The sequence below is a fragment of the Peromyscus californicus genome, unplaced genomic scaffold, assembly GCF_007827085.1.
Source record: "Peromyscus californicus insignis strain IS unplaced genomic scaffold, ASM782708v3 Scaffold_11__1_contigs__length_118956290, whole genome shotgun sequence".
Taxonomy (NCBI): domain Eukaryota; kingdom Metazoa; phylum Chordata; class Mammalia; order Rodentia; family Cricetidae; genus Peromyscus; species Peromyscus californicus.
In genome coordinates this window covers 24,360,759-24,376,029 of record NW_026294402.1, presented here as the reverse complement: position 1 = coordinate 24,376,029, position 15,271 = coordinate 24,360,759, and the positions used below count along the sequence as shown (strand labels likewise).

At 44.8% G+C, this 15,271-nt stretch overlaps 1 protein-coding gene across 6 annotated transcripts in view; it reads left to right on the top strand.

Annotated features, from left to right (window-relative positions):
• Positions 1-14,591, top strand: part of Ntm (neurotrimin) — a 990,539-nt gene extending 975,948 nt beyond the window's left edge. For 2 of the 6 annotated variants that reach the window (XM_052755586.1, XM_052755594.1), the window contains exons 8-10: positions 2,505-2,540; positions 7,986-8,018; positions 12,798-14,591. In XM_052755586.1, coding sequence (XP_052611546.1) covers positions 2,505-2,540; positions 7,986-8,018; positions 12,798-12,898 — 170 coding nt within the window. In that variant the 3' untranslated portion in view covers positions 12,899-14,591. The remainder of the gene's footprint in view (positions 1-2,504; positions 2,541-7,985; positions 8,019-12,797) is intronic. The other 4 variants (XM_052755585.1, XM_052755587.1, XM_052755590.1 and 1 more) reach the window with 4 other exon arrangements.
• Positions 14,592-15,271: the final 680 nt, after the last annotated feature.

Sequence of the window (15,271 nt, the reverse complement as noted above, 5' to 3'; positions counted from 1 at the left end):
TGGCTGGTAAAGACATTTGCCCATCCTTGCCATCCTCTTGAAGATCTCATATCATTGTTCATGCACCAGTTCCTTAACTCTTTATTGAGGGACTAAGTTTATAAAGCAATTTTTTTCTGCCCTCGTTTCATACCTAGCCACTGTATTTGTGGCAGAAGCAAACAGCAAGCTTTGTGGAAAGCACTGTATGTCTACACCCTGTGAGCAATGTCTACCCAGGAGTGAGCATACATGCCTATCTACCATCAGGAAGGACTTCAGATGTCTGCCAATGACTTTAAAACCTTAATGTGTTCAGATACCTTCTATGGGCCATAGGATTCATTTCTGGTTGTCTTTTGAGCACATTTTTCCATACCTCACCACGTTCAATGACTGTCAAATTTCCCAATCAGTTTCTCCCGTTCCCTGTGTTAAAGATACACCTGAATGTGGTAGGAAGGGAAAAGAAAGATTTGAATATGCACTCTTGTTAGAGAACACCTAGGCAGTCTCACATCCTCAAGGGCTCCACTCTCCATTCTACCCCTATCACATATCCTTGGTGCTAACAACACACACTCTGTGGTACCATTTCTGTTTCCCAATTACACCTTTCCAACCTCCTACTCAGCATATGAAATGCAGCCCAGCCTTAGCTGAGGAGGTTGGAAAAGGGAAGGCTGTATTTGATCCCAGAAAACACAGCTGAGAAGGGGCAAGTTGTGACCAGAGTGACTGAGATGCTTAGGCCCTCAACAAACATAGTCTTAAGCATTCTCTCATGTACAGGGATAGCCATGTGCCTCTCTTGTGCATGGACAGCATTAGAAGTCCCCTTCCGTGCATGGGAATAGTCATAAGAATTCTCTCATATACAGAGATAGTCATAAGTGCACTTTTTATCTGTCAGGCCTTTAGGGATTTATGGGAGGTATTTATATGCACAAAGGGTAGTATTAGGAATGGGCAGGCCCATTCTCCTTTGCCTTGAAAATCTAACGCTTATCCACAGCGTTTCCCTCAGCACCTTCCCGCATCCTGTTCTTTGGCCATAGCCATGCCCATTCTTTCAAATAGTCTTCCCTCTCCTTGAAATTCCTCTCTGTTCTAAGATGGAGAGAGAAAGGGCTTTGCCATTGGTTTTGCTCAGCAGACCCATGTATGGCAATTACAGCCTTGTTTCCCCTCCCTTCCCACCACCGAGAAGAGAGCATATACCCTCTGCCTCCTTTGGGATATTTTGTCATTGCCATCATCCTAAATTCTAGGGTTTGCTAAATGTCCATTATGAACTAATAGCTCCTTTGCAAATAAGTGGAAGAGGCCTGAGTAAACTACAGATAAATGGAGTACAGGTGGAGATGCTCCCTAATGGAGGAGATCTCAGAGCTGGAACATACAAAATTTCTAGGAGGGAGAGGCAAACATGCAATCCCTTTCAAATTTAGAGAATTAGAAATCAATCTCATTTGTTAGTTTCATTTGCAAGACTATTCCTGAGGAGCCTGCCACAGAAGATCTGCATGAGCACCATTCTTCCATGGAGCTGATGAAATCCAAATTATGTTTAAGACGAGCATTTTCAACCCCCATCTCTAGCCAGGTCTAGTCCAGACATTATGTTCTCTTCCAAATTCATAATTGGGGGTCATTATTAGTGAAGTTCATTGACAAATATAAATTTGCTAGGGAATGTTCTGTGTCATTTTCAGCAAGAGCCACCAAACAGAGTAGGCAGATTGGACAGTAGCACTTACTTTTGTGAATACAGAGCATCCGTGACTAAATTTTTCTCCAGTGTCATTGCAGAAAGCCAGCTAAATTATTGTCATTTTGTCATCAACTTCCATGTAAATCATAACAGGGTATCCTTTCCATGTCACACTGAAAAGTGAGAGATTCTGGTGTAAGAAACTCCTGTTAAGTTTGTATCTTGGGAGATGTAAGTCTTACAGGAGCAGGGTAGACCTTGCCATTAACAACCAATAAGGCTCTGAGCATCTAGACTCTGGGACCATAGAGCTGGTCATAGAATTCTGAGACTGATGCTTCTGTATTCCTGAACCACAGCAGTTCAAGGCGGCCCCAAAGAAATCCAGATCATAGTACCATGAGATTAGAAATTGCTAGATTTAGTCTCTATCTGTAAGACAATGGGATGAAGATGTGGTAGGAAAACTTTCACTCGGAAAGGAGCTTTGGTCCTTTGTTTATAGTCAGTTAGTTCCCAAGCACAGCAGAAGCAAAGACTGAATCCATTTGCACTGGAAAATTCATGGAGTGGCCCTCTGCCTTGCTTCCCACCATCCCACCCCTGTTAAGGGACAGAAAGCATTTCAGTGTTTGTCTTGCTGCACCTTGTCCTATGGCTTTTGGTTTGTGTCTTCCTTTATTTATCCTTTCCTCTAGAAATGCTTGTGAAAGGCAGTATACAAACTATATATGAAAAATATATAGCGACTGTATATAATATATGTGTTTGTTTTCATTTTTCTCTCCTGTATGTCCCCCACCCGATTTAGAACTAAATGAGCCTACAAGCTCAACTTTATTGCAAGGTCAGTATCCCCCTTGCCTTCTGCTTTCCTTCCCTTCTCCTTGATCCTAAAGTCCTCATGCCCTCCCTCTCCCTCACCCTATCCCTGGTGTTGATGTCCTGATATTCCTAGCAGTAACATTGCCTAGAATGTGGCAGTGGATTGCTGTTAAAGGAGGCTCCTGGGAGCTGGTAAAATACCACGGAAGTCTTTTCCTCTGCTCATCCCTTGCATACACTGTCTAGGGGAGCTGAGATTAGTAAGGCAAATACAGCATCATTAAAATGCCAAACCCAGAGACCAGCATAAGGACAAAGATTTGAGAAACTGAATTTGAACCAATGAGAACACAATACAACCACTGACCGCAGTGACAGCCTGGTACAAAAGGTGTCCGAGTTTGCACATAAAGAATCCTGTTGATGTCCCTTGGCAGCAGACTCAGACAATTCTCATGGCAATTCAAACAGTCCAAGAAACCTGTCACCATCACCTGGTCCACAGGTTTTCCAAGGATCCAGGTTGAAGTATCAAAGAACTGCAGCTCACAGCTGACCTTTAGGAGGCCTCAGTTTTTAGATGAGTCATATAACCTCATTTGGACTTCATTCTGTCTTCTATGAAGAGTAATCTGCCCTTCGGAGTTGTTCCAGTGTCCAGCATGTAAAAGGCTCTGAAGCATATCATTGCATTTTGAGTCTCCAGATACAGGCTAAAAGACCGGGACTTCCTCCATACAGAACACATTCCATATATCCATTCCTTTTCAGTTTCTTCTCACCAGTCCCTTAACCTCGGCTTCCACTCTCATCTCTTGCCCATTTATGATTTGTATCACTCTTGCCACTCTATGGATGCTTGATGTCTCATCTCATTTCCTCTGGGTCCACTCACGTAGTGTGAGTGATATATTGCAAAGTTGTCACCACATGCCACTGTCCTCTTCTAAAGAAGAGTAGTTTTGTTTGCTTCCCTGTGTTTTTTATTATGCAGGATAGTCAACTCATGGCGTCTCACATACTAGGCCACATACTAGGCAATGCTTTACCACTGAGCCACAGTTCTAGCCTTTGATGACTGTTTTGGGCGCTCTGCCAGCTCAGAACTCCCTACTCCCAACACAGTCTTCTGACCTCCCTCATCCTACCCTGCAACCATCCTGTTCATCCATTTACATTCTGACTGTGTGGACACTCACTGAAGACAGCCTTAAATCTGGGAGGTGGAGGGAAAGACAGAAAGAAATGAATTACAGGGGAGCTATGTGACAAGTGAAGAAAAAGGCTTTTAGCATGAAAAGAGGCAGGGCTACATTATCTACCCTTGTGATGCACGGTGCCATGCTGATGAGTCAGAACAGAAAAGTGAAACAAAGAACAGGGAAGGAAAAGGACCAGTCCGTGGATGTATTCAGACTCAACTTGTGACACAACTTCTGCCTTTGAACTCCCAAATGAGGCACCTTTCAGATCTAAAATAAAGAGCATTAGAAAAGCACTAACGTCAGAGGTGGGAAGGACAGATGTACCATGGTGCTTTCAGCAGTTATTAAGCTAATTCTGACCACTAGAACTACATTGTCAGAGGAAATAGGAGCATTTCATATTCAGAGAGTAGTCCCTAACAAAGCAATTCTTACTTGAGGTTACATTCAATTGGTGGAGAAGCATCTCCCCAAAGCATGTGCAATGAAACTTGGGAGAAAATTCCCTCCCGTTATGATTTCCTCTCACCCCTTCATCTCAGAAGTCTCCTTATTGGGTGTAAGTTAAGGCAGAAAGTTTAGACTTCAGAAGTCTGGAATGTTCTAACAGATTCATGTGTCCTTTTGCATAACCACTGGACTGGAGTGTAAAGCTAGGCATACTTTAGAAGAAGCAGACCTTGCACTTGAACATTTTCACTCATTTATCTACATTCATTTTCCCCTTACCATGGCTTGTTTCCAATAGAATAGATGAGATAGCTGTTTTCTCTAGGAACACCTCCAAGGGATGCTTTTCTTATGTACAGAAAGACTTATAGGACTGTATGGGTTTCTACAACAGAAAACCCTTGGCCTTTAGAGAAATTTGAGGCTGCCTTGCTGCCTACTATCTAAATGGACGAGAAGTGATAAGAGAATTTTGTTCCTCCTCAGCATTTTTGCCACCCTTGACATATTTCTCTGCCTCCCTTTTGCAAACACAACAGATTGCATGTCACCTTCCAGTATTAATATTTGGTGGTACAGGACTCTCAAAGTGATAAATAAGAATTCTGGGCTGTGCCATCATCCCTCACAGAGCTTCTGTGTGGGTAAGAATGCAGGGCCCACGCTGCAAGCTCAGCGGCACCCCAGCTGCTCTCTTCTCATCTATTGGCCCTCTATCTTCAATCTGCTCAGATCTGATGATATCAGTGGGCTCAGAAATGTTGGCTTATTAATACCCGTGAGCCTCCCAGTATTAAAGAATGGACAACAAAAGCAGATATCCCCTCCTGGATTTCAGAAGGAGATGATCAGTTCTTCCTGTAGAGAATTCAACAAAGTTAGCTAGGCCAACCTACCAAGGAATCATGCAGTCAGCATATCTATGGCATGTATATGAAAAAAAATGTTTTTTTTTCTAGAAGAGTGAATTGAACAACCATATTCACCCAGAAGCAAATTTCTCCCTGTGAGATTTAGAGGCCAGCCCTGAACTTACCTGAACACTTAGATTCAGTTATGAGTATTTGCTTTGCTGACATAATGATCATTTCTAGAATGCACAGAAATATGCAATATTACCTGACTTAGGGTACTCTTTTCCTTTTTATATTTTCTCCCTCTCTCCCTCCCTCCCTCCCTCCCTCCCTTCTTCCCTTCTGTTGTTCTTTCTTATCTCTTCCACCCAGCTTTCTTTTTGCTTAATGTTTACCACACCACCATGGTTCTCTCTGGCTTTGTGCTAATATATCATTAGCAAAAGAATCAACTAAATTTTAATCCAGGTTCTATTGAAGAAAAATATTTGGATTGTCAAGAATGATTTATTTTTATAATTTTTTAATTTTAATTTTAATTGTGTGTGTGTGTGTGTGTGTGTGTGTGTGTGTGTGTGTGTGTGTGTGTGTGTGTGGTTTTCCCTGCTTACATGTCTATGTACCACATGCATGCCTTGTGATATAAGGTGTTGGATCCCCTGGAACTGGAGTTATATGCATGGTTATGAACTGCCACATAGTAGTGGGAATTGAATCTGGGTCCTCTGCAAGAGCAGCCAGGGCTCTCAACTACTGAGTCATCTCTCCATCCCCTACTTCCCCCTCCCTCCTCCTCCTTCTTTCTTTCTTTCTTTCCATCTTTCTTTCTTTCCTTCTTTCTTTCTCTCTTTCTTTCTTTCTTTCTTTCTTTCCTTCTTTCTTTCTTTCTTTCGCTGGCTATCCTGGAACTCACTATATAGACCAGGCTAGCCCCAAACTCATAGAAATCAGCCTGTCTCTGCCTCTCAAGTGTTGGGATTCAAGACATGTGTAATCACACCCAGCTTTGTTTCTTTTCTTGATAGCTAAAATGTCACTCAAAGCCTAGAAATTAGGGCTATCACTGGCTTCAGAGGCTCTCACAAAGTTCACACAATGACAGAATGTCACCAAGACAGAGAGTATGCTGTCACAACTCCTGTACCTCTCCTTGATGCTAGAACAAAAGTATCCCACAGTCCACAGAAGGAACAACAGGGCTGCATTTCCCCCCCCCCCACCGCTACACTAAGCAAGAGTTGGCTGACCTAGAAAAGACCCAAAAGAATGAATTCTAGATAAGGTCAGGATAAGCGTCAAATTGCCCTTTACCTTATGGATGCTAAAGAATTGAGTTTCTTTCAAAGGTTGCACCAGGAATCCAAGGCTGGGGAAGCTGAATGGGAACAATTTTGTGTATGTTGTTTCTGGATTTTCTGTGTGGTTCCTAAACCAGGAATGTGTGCCTTCAGTTCATACCTGTTCCTCATAGTGGCAGGTCTACATAGAAACTACTTATGTCCTCCTGTAGCCCTATGTGAGCCAGTAACTGCAACACTCTGGAGGTAACAGCCTACAGTCCACCTTGTTTTCACTGCTTGTTGTCTGGGCGCAAAGTCTGTATGGTTTCTTTATTCCCCATCATCTCCACAGGCTTTCCTTCCTTCTTGGCACAGAGACTCACAAACCAGTCCCTCCTCAGCTTCTGGACCTTTCCAAGGGCCTAACAAGTGCTCCAAAGGACTGTCCACACTGTGCACAAGACACACGGGGCCACCACATGTGTCTTCCTTCCCCCATCTTAACTTTTCCTGGGGCATTCCTTCGATGACTAGGCAGTGGATCACCTCTCACATCTTTATGTCTTCAGAAGGGCTTCTTAAGGTGGTAACATACCTTATATCGGGAGGTTTCAGAAGCCCAAGCCACTAAAGAATAGCTCAAGAGCCAGAATTACAATATGCGTTCATCTTACTACAAACACCAAGGTTGCAGTTAGGATGCACTGTATTGAAGTCTGTTGTCTCTCCAAATGTGAGGACCTCTGCACAAAGAACAGCTCCTAAGGTAGCGCTTCAGTGCCCAAAGCTTTGATGGTGTTTCATATGCTCGCTGTATCCAGATGAGCAACTTCACAGGCCCTTGGCTAGAGAGGGAAGTAAAAGGTGAATGATTATCACAATTCAAGCCATCAAAACTCTTGGCCATCCACGGAAAACTCGAGAAAGTCCTGGATATTCTTCTGAGAGCTTAGAGTCAAGAAAATGGGGCTTTTTCACAATCTAGTCAACAGAGAAGTCTACATTTTTAGATATCTCCAGGGGCTTCCAGAAAGTCCTGTTGCAGCACAGGTACAGATGCCACTGTCTCTGGTGACCCCAGAGAGGGGGAGTCCCATCAGGCCATCTTGAAGTCAGATAGTAAAGGCCAAGATTCTTCTGGCATCTAAGAGCTGACTCACCAGTGTTTCTAAGAGACAAGATAAAACTGAAAGTGAGTCAGACTTTCACATTTTATAACTAGCACAGGTACCCACACTCAAATTGCTGTAGTATAAATCCTACTGTATCCACCAATGTTATACTTAAGACCACAGAAATCAGTAAATCAGGGGATAATCTGATGGGAGAATGGACATTTCTATGAAGAGGTTCTGACTCGGCAGCTCAGATCCCAAAGGAGTAGTTGTCTCCTAAGATCAAGTGTGTCATATTCAGGCCCTGCTTCGGTCTGTGACCACCATAATTGTCATCTGTGCTCTTCCTTGCCCCAGTTCACTTCTAGTGGGAAACAAAACAAAACCTGACGGGCTGTGGGTGATGGACAGTGGTCAGCATATCTAGAGGCAGCTATAAGGGGCCTGGGGACTCTCTTGGCCCAATAACAACTCTGGATTGTTTCTAAGACCATCTGAGGGCAAAGTAAGCACCTGAAGATGCTTTCTGCCTTAACAGTGGCTTATTTTTAATTTTTTTTTAGAAGTGAAAACTACCGCCCTGACCCCTTGGAAAGGTTTGTATATTTACTTCTCAGGCAGCTGATGCCTTAGTGGGAATGGGGTATGTAGTTTTCTTCATCTCATCCTAGATGCTTTCTTCTTTAAGCTCACCCTTAAGCATTCTAGAGGGACCTCTCCCTGACTCCTGAGTGATTTGCCTTCAACCTAGATTAACTCCATTCCCAATGATGTCACATCCTGCGTGAGTTGCTCCACTTGCACGAGTTTAACTGGTCCTTGTGGTGGCACTAATGAGCACCTACCTATATTCAAGAGCTGGGTTCTGGGACCCTGGCACTGGGCTTGCCTTTTTTTCACTGTGAAGCTCTCTCTAATGCGACAATCTTCTCAGGCCATAGCCTCGCATGCTGCCTTTGCTTACCCCTTTCTCTCCTTTTCTAACTCGGAGCTAGAAGGAAGGTGGGGAGAGGGAGGGGGACTTGGGAGGAAAGGGGAGGTTCTTGGGTGAGTCACTGGGACAGGAATAAAATGTGTCTTATTTGAGGCTTTCATGGCAGCCAGATGTTTCCGATGGATAATTGACACTCATCACAGCTCTGCAAGACCCTAACTGTCCCGGTAATTAGTCTCTTTAGGCCTCCGCTGCTCTCTAATGAGACAGTGGCAATAAAGGCATCCAATGTGGAATGGAGGCGTGGCTGGGTGAAGAACAGATGCCTCATCTGAGTGACCGTGCCACCAGACAGATGGGATGAGCTGTCACTTCCCTAGCATCTACTGTGAAAGGGCCTTGCCCTTAGCAGGCTGTGACCTATGCCTGCCTGGACCAAAGATCTTTACCCCATGGCATTCTTTCCTCCGGTATTTGCCCAGTGTTTTCTCAGGGCTGGGCAGGCCAGCCTCCAGCAGTACTCAGATGGGTTAGCCATCAACCTCACCCTTCTTGTGAAAATACACGAGCTGAGCCGGTGGGAAGCAAAGCACATTTGGAAACTGAATCAAGGACCAGAGAAGGCTCTTGAGCTCTCAAAAGTAAAAGTTTCCACAAATTCCAAAAGAAATAGCAATCTTCAGCCCAGTCCTTAGATACTATAATAGATCCCCAGCCCTCTTAAATTCCTGGTCCATAAGGCTTTGCCTCTGGGTAGAGTTGCTCAGTCCTGGGACTTCTGGTGACTTTGTTGGACAGAGTTTAAAAAGGGGAGGAAGGATTTCTGTAAGAGACATTGAGATAAAGCTGAAAACATTGTAGGGAAAGAATTTTTTGTTTGTTTCTTATGTGGTTTGATTTTTTTTAACAAGTATAATTTTAAGAGAAAGGAAAACAAGTACAAGGCAAATAGAGACATGTCAGCATCAGTCAGCATCTCCCCTCTAGTCAGTAAACACTAGAATACCTGCCATGATCAGGGAGACATATACCCTGCCATTAGGAAGTCATAGCAAGGCAGATGTGGTGGCATGCACCTATGCCCCAAGAACTTGGGATCCTTAGGCAGAAGGATTAAGATTTCTAATTCAGTCTGAGCTGAATAGGGAGATGCTGTTTCCAACAAGTAAATAAGAGGGGAAGAGGAGGGGAAGAAATGGTTTTAGTTGGTGATAGCGTTTAGGAGAAACTGCATGTCAGACAAATATGGAGAACTAGAATATTAGAATTCTGGGAGCAGTATTTAAAAGCAGAATGGATATGTTACTGACAGAATCAATGGACACTGCCTATAGGAAACCACTGGAGTTCAGAGGAGAAGCTGGACTAATGACGAGAAGTGAGTTACATGGAAAAAGTTTCACACAAAGGGCTAGAGAATGTGAGCTTGTGAAAGAAAAAAAAATATGGCTGGGGAGTGCCAGCCTCTGTGTGTGTGTGTGTGTGTGTGTGTGTGTGTGTGTGTGTATGTGTGTGTGTGTGTGTGTGTGTGTGCATGTGAGCTTGTTAAAGAAAAAGAATATGGCTGGGGACTGCCATCCTGTGTGTGTGTGTGTGTGTGTGTGTGTGTGTGTGTGTGTGTGTGTGTGTGTGTGTATACACACGTGCCTCCATGCACTGGACCAAGAAAATTTAAGAAAACATGGTAGGAAGACAGCCTGGGCCAGATAGCTGACAGATAATACAATGTGATGGTGAACGTTCTACCAAGGAGCCAGATGTTTTTGTTAAGGCTGTATCACTCAGATGGAGCAATTTGGAGGTATGGGAGTGACTCTGAAATTAATGTAAGGGGTAAATGTGAGCTGTTCCAGCAACCGGTGGCAGTGGTAGCTGGTGAACTCTGACTTGGGAGGTGGGTCATTGCAGGAGTCTCTTGCAGGAGCCATGGAAAGGACTCTTACCTTGGGCTGTCTGTCTCCTGCTCCTTCATTCTAAGTCAGGTTTTCCTATAGGCACTGAATTGACAGACAGGGTGGAAGGAGGAAGTGTGTGCATTGGGTGGAGGCAGTGGGATGTCTGGACAAGGTTACTCAGGCCTGAGTAAGAACAGCAGGAAGGCCCTATGAATTTCACCAAGACAACCCTTCCTCCAAGCAAAACGATGTGTTCTCAGGCACTGTTCTGTTTTCTATAGTTTGCTGGCTTAAGAGCTGTCCCTGTAGACTTCTTGGACTGTTTCCCAACGTAGGATTGAACCACAGAGGAGCTCTGAGGGCTGTACCCATGTAACTGAACAAGAGCCCCAGGAGGGCAGCTGGCAGAGCTACCAGGCTGTACAGAGGCTCCAGGCTAGACACAGGTCTTCAGCCTTACATGGACTTTGCTAACATGGGAACCAGGCAGGGCTTCTGTTGTATTGAGTGGCTTGTGACTTCTGCCCTTCAGTTAAGCATGAAAGGGGAGAATAGAGGAGAGAAGGAGCATCCAAGTGTTTCCAAGGAACTGACATTTGTTCTCCATCTCTTTTGTCCCTAGCTATCTTCTTGGCCATGGCAGGTAGTTGGGTGAGAAATGCTGAGGTTGAATAAGGAATGGGTTTTAAAGCTGAAAACATGAGTACTCAAAAACAAAAGAGATAGGAGAGAGAGAAAGGGGGGGGGGGAGCGCCGTGTGCTACAGTCTGTGCCCTGATAGATTCCCAACAGACTAAGCACACAGGACGTGTTTTAAATTGTGATGGGAAAGGCACATGTAGAAATATGGAATGGACCACTCTCTTTACCAGGAAAGAAATGGAACCTGGCTTTCACAGTCTATATATAAGATCTCACAGCCACAGGCACAGACGAGGGCCAAAGGCGAAAGAATAGAGCAGTCCACAGAGGAAAGACTCCCTCACAGTGTAGGAATGTAACCTCTTTCCTTGGAGAGTCAAGGAGTGACCTCTCTTCTGTGGGAACAAGAAAAGTGTGTGAAGACAATGAGTGGATATAAAAAGCGAGTTCCTAGTGACGCTTTGGATGGAAACGTAGCAGTTAGATTCTAGAATGTGTAAGCCCTTGGTGACTAGTCCCATGTGACAAGCAATAGAAAGGTAAGTATTCAGTATTTTCGTGATCATGCCTATTCACCACCTGTATCCCCAAGAATGCTTTCTACTTTGTGTTGCCTGGGTCACCTCCCTGCCAGGCACAAAGCAGAACAGGGTTCCCTGGACTTTCAGCATGACAACTTACCATTACCAAGAAGGTCCTAGTGTGTGACTCCTGTGACCCAGGCTAACACAAAGTTGGCAGCTGCTGACCTCAAAGGACCAAGAAATGCAATCATATGGGCAGCAGCTATGTCAAAAATTCTAGGACCTGACAGAATAATCCCATGTGCAATCAAGAAGCCTGGTTGAATCCAGTGTGATTTAACCGGAAGTGACTCCGGTGCTGAGCTCCTGATTCAGGCAATCAAGTTCTGGCAGTGTTCAGGTGAAGACAGAGACTGAGTATGGTCACCAGCTGTAAATATCCCTGAGAAATTCAACATTCCAGAGCAGATCAGAGCAGGTCCAATCAGAGGCCATGTCCCTGTCAATTAAGTGTCTAATTCATCTGATTTCTGACTGTATGTGCTATTTCGGAATCATCACTTATTTTTCATGGACGTCCTTGGACACAAGAGCCAAAGTAGCCCAGAAGTTTGTATATAACAATGGAGAACCTACTGAGGAGCTTTGCCACTTTGGAGTTAGTTCTCCCACCTCTTGTGTTTGGCAAAGAGTGTCTACTTCTAAACCAGGTGAATAAGTGCCTCGTAGGGAAACTCGCCTCCCAACAGTCATTCACTGAAGCATATGCTGCACATCAATGTCCACATTAACCCCTACTTGCACTCTTCTCCACACAGCACATGGTCTTGTGCCTTACTTAGTGCACCCTCTATCCTGTGTGAGCTGGTCTGTCAGACACTTGAGCTAAAGTCTGATGTTACGTCAACCAGATGGGAAAGAGGCCAAGGACTCCATGGGGAACCCCAGCACCACCCTGAGAATGACAGACTCACTTTGTTCAGGGGAACGGCAGCAAGCAGACAGATTGCAGGGCCCAACAGGCCCTTTCCTGAACAAGCGGGATAGCCTGAAGGTTCTGTAAACGTTTGAGGCAGTTGGATCTCAGAAGGGGATGGGAGACAATGCAAGTAGCCAGGAGATCAAGGCTTTGACATTGTTGAAGCATGTTATGCCATGGGCAAATGATGATTCAACAGAGTCGTCTTCTCTGTTTGCCAGGGAAGGCTTCCGCTTGCAGGCTGAGTGTCCATGTGAGGGCCTGGGAACGTTCTGTGGTTCGCGCGCCAGATGTTCATCGTAGAGGGAAGCCTCGGTAGAAGCAACACCAGACCCAGGGACTGGTGAGGAGTTGACCCACCTTGCAGCAAGCAGCTCATGGCGTGTGTGTTCTCTCCACAGGCCCGGGTGCTGTCAGTGAGGTGAACAATGGGACATCAAGGAGGGCAGGCTGCATTTGGCTCCTCCCTCTTCTGGTCTTACACCTGCTCCTCAAATTTTGATGTGAGTGCCCCTTCCCTGCTGGGGAGAGCTGCCGCCACTGCATCTCAATACTACGACAGCGACAAGTCAGAATCCAATGACATTCAGAGAATCACGGCCAAGGGGACAGAAATTCGAGGGAGGGGAACAAAGAATACTGTGGGAGAGGAAAAAAAATTAAAAAAGGAAATTTGAAAATTGCCTTGCAGATATTTAGGTACCACTGAGTTTTCTTTCTTTTCCCAAATGGGAAGAAGGCACACCTGGCTTGGACCCACCCACAAGCTGCACTGTGTGACCTCTCTGTTGCCAGGGTGGGCAAGGGCTCAGCCACTCTGCCCACTAAAGTGCCCCACCATGGAACCTTCTGGAGTCGGCCATCCCCAAATTCCATCGGTCCGTAGAGACAAGCACAGAGTGAGAAACAGGGGCCTGGATGTGCCGCAGAGGGCCCTTTGGTGGGCTGCGCCATGGTGGCATGTATCATGAAGTGTGAAATCTGAAGAAAAAAACAAAAAGACAATGACAAAAAAAAAAAAAGAAAGAAAAGGAAACAAGACAGCCTGACAGCACCATAATCCCACAAGCGACAGTCACAAAATATATCGTTAAACTTTTGGTTTTTTTTTTTTTCATTTTACCACATGGACATCACGGATAATAAGGGATTCTGATTCATTATTAATTTTATTAATTATATTTTCTGATATGAGTCTAGAGCTTAGTGCGTAAGCAAGAGACAAAACTAAAAATACACAGGAGAGGGGTGAAGAGAAGCGTGTTTATTAAGCATTAAAAGCAAATAGTGTACTTTTTACTAGGTTTACAACTGGTGGACCCCACACCAGGTACTAACCACCTGGTGAGGATTTGGCAAATCCACCAGAAACACATCTGACTTAACAAACACCTCCACCAGCGCTACGGACTCCTCCTCATTCTGACATTTCATGCAGACAGTACTATGCTGTCTACACACTGCTTAGAAACGGAAGGTTGATCTGCACTCTATCTTGGTTTGTTGGCTATGCTTCTTTTGACGACATATATTATACAGTATATATAAATATATATACATATATTTTTTTTGTTAGAGTTCTAGCCATTTTGTTTCTCAGCAGGGTCCTTTCTCAGACATTACTGCATGCTGTATATGGCGTTAGCTGTGTGTTGACCTTCTAAAAGATGATAGAGTTTACTGGTAATTGTGTAATCAGCTCCCTTCCTTCTTTTTTTCTTGGGTTATTTACATGTCAGAGACATTTCTAAAGAGCGGAAAGGACAACAGAAACAATCACTAATATCAGGCGCAGCGTCTTTCCAGGTGTGGCTCTCTGAGGCGGAGGCCGCCAGCTTGGCTTCTCCATCACACCTTGGGGCATTAACGGACGGCAAGCAACCGGACCAACTAAACCAACCGTCAGCAATCACTTGCTTTAGCCCATTGCGGGAATCCCTGATGCCTTTGTGACTACTGGAGAACTTAATCCTCTTGGTTTATTTTATTTAATTTTCCACCTTCGTGTGAGTGTGTATGAAAGAGAAGAAAAACGCAGTTTTTAGGTAACCATTTTTTTCCTTCCCCGAAGTCTGGGGACCGGAGAGGCCTCGGGGAGGGGTCCTGGATGTGATGAGGGAAAGTGGGATTGGGGGAGAGGGGAGGGATGGGTTGTCTCTGACTTGACATTAAAAAGTGTTCCATGTCCCTCTTCACATGGTGTGATACCTCATTCTGTAACAGGGGGCGGGGAGGGGAGGTGAAGAATGGAGGTGGGGGTGTCACACTGCTCCTGGGAGGGGCAGGAGCTTGCCTTGGCAAGTGCTCTGCTAATGGACAGTGGGGTTGGAGACTTCCTCCATCCTCCCTCTGAATGCAAGGAGAACCAAGATTTTGGGGGGACCTTGTCTTCAATACCTTCGATTTCCTTGCTGGTCAGATGGTCAGAGCCAGTCATGGCTGCTAGTTCCAATAATTTCATCGTGGTGTGTATTAAATAACTCCAAATCTTATGGATTAGTATTCTGAGGACTGACTGCCTACCATGTCTTTCACTACCACCACCACCCAAACCTCACTGATACCCATAAATTAAGAGGAAAGAAAGATTTTAATGTAACAATATTCAAATAATTCTAAGACTGATTCTGGAAATGAAACACATAGAAGATTGATTGTGAGTCAGAAATGAAGTATCGGCTGGATAAGTCAGGAATTGCTGCCTTTGTGACTTCAGGCGTCAGCTCTGCCTGAATTGAGTCAGGATATTTGAAAGGAGGGCTGGCATTTCCAGCTGCCACTAGCATTGACATGGAATCACTGACTTTATATCTCTTTGTCCCCCTTTGCCCTCCCACCTCAACTACACCCTTCGCTGGTAACTTCAGGTACTGGA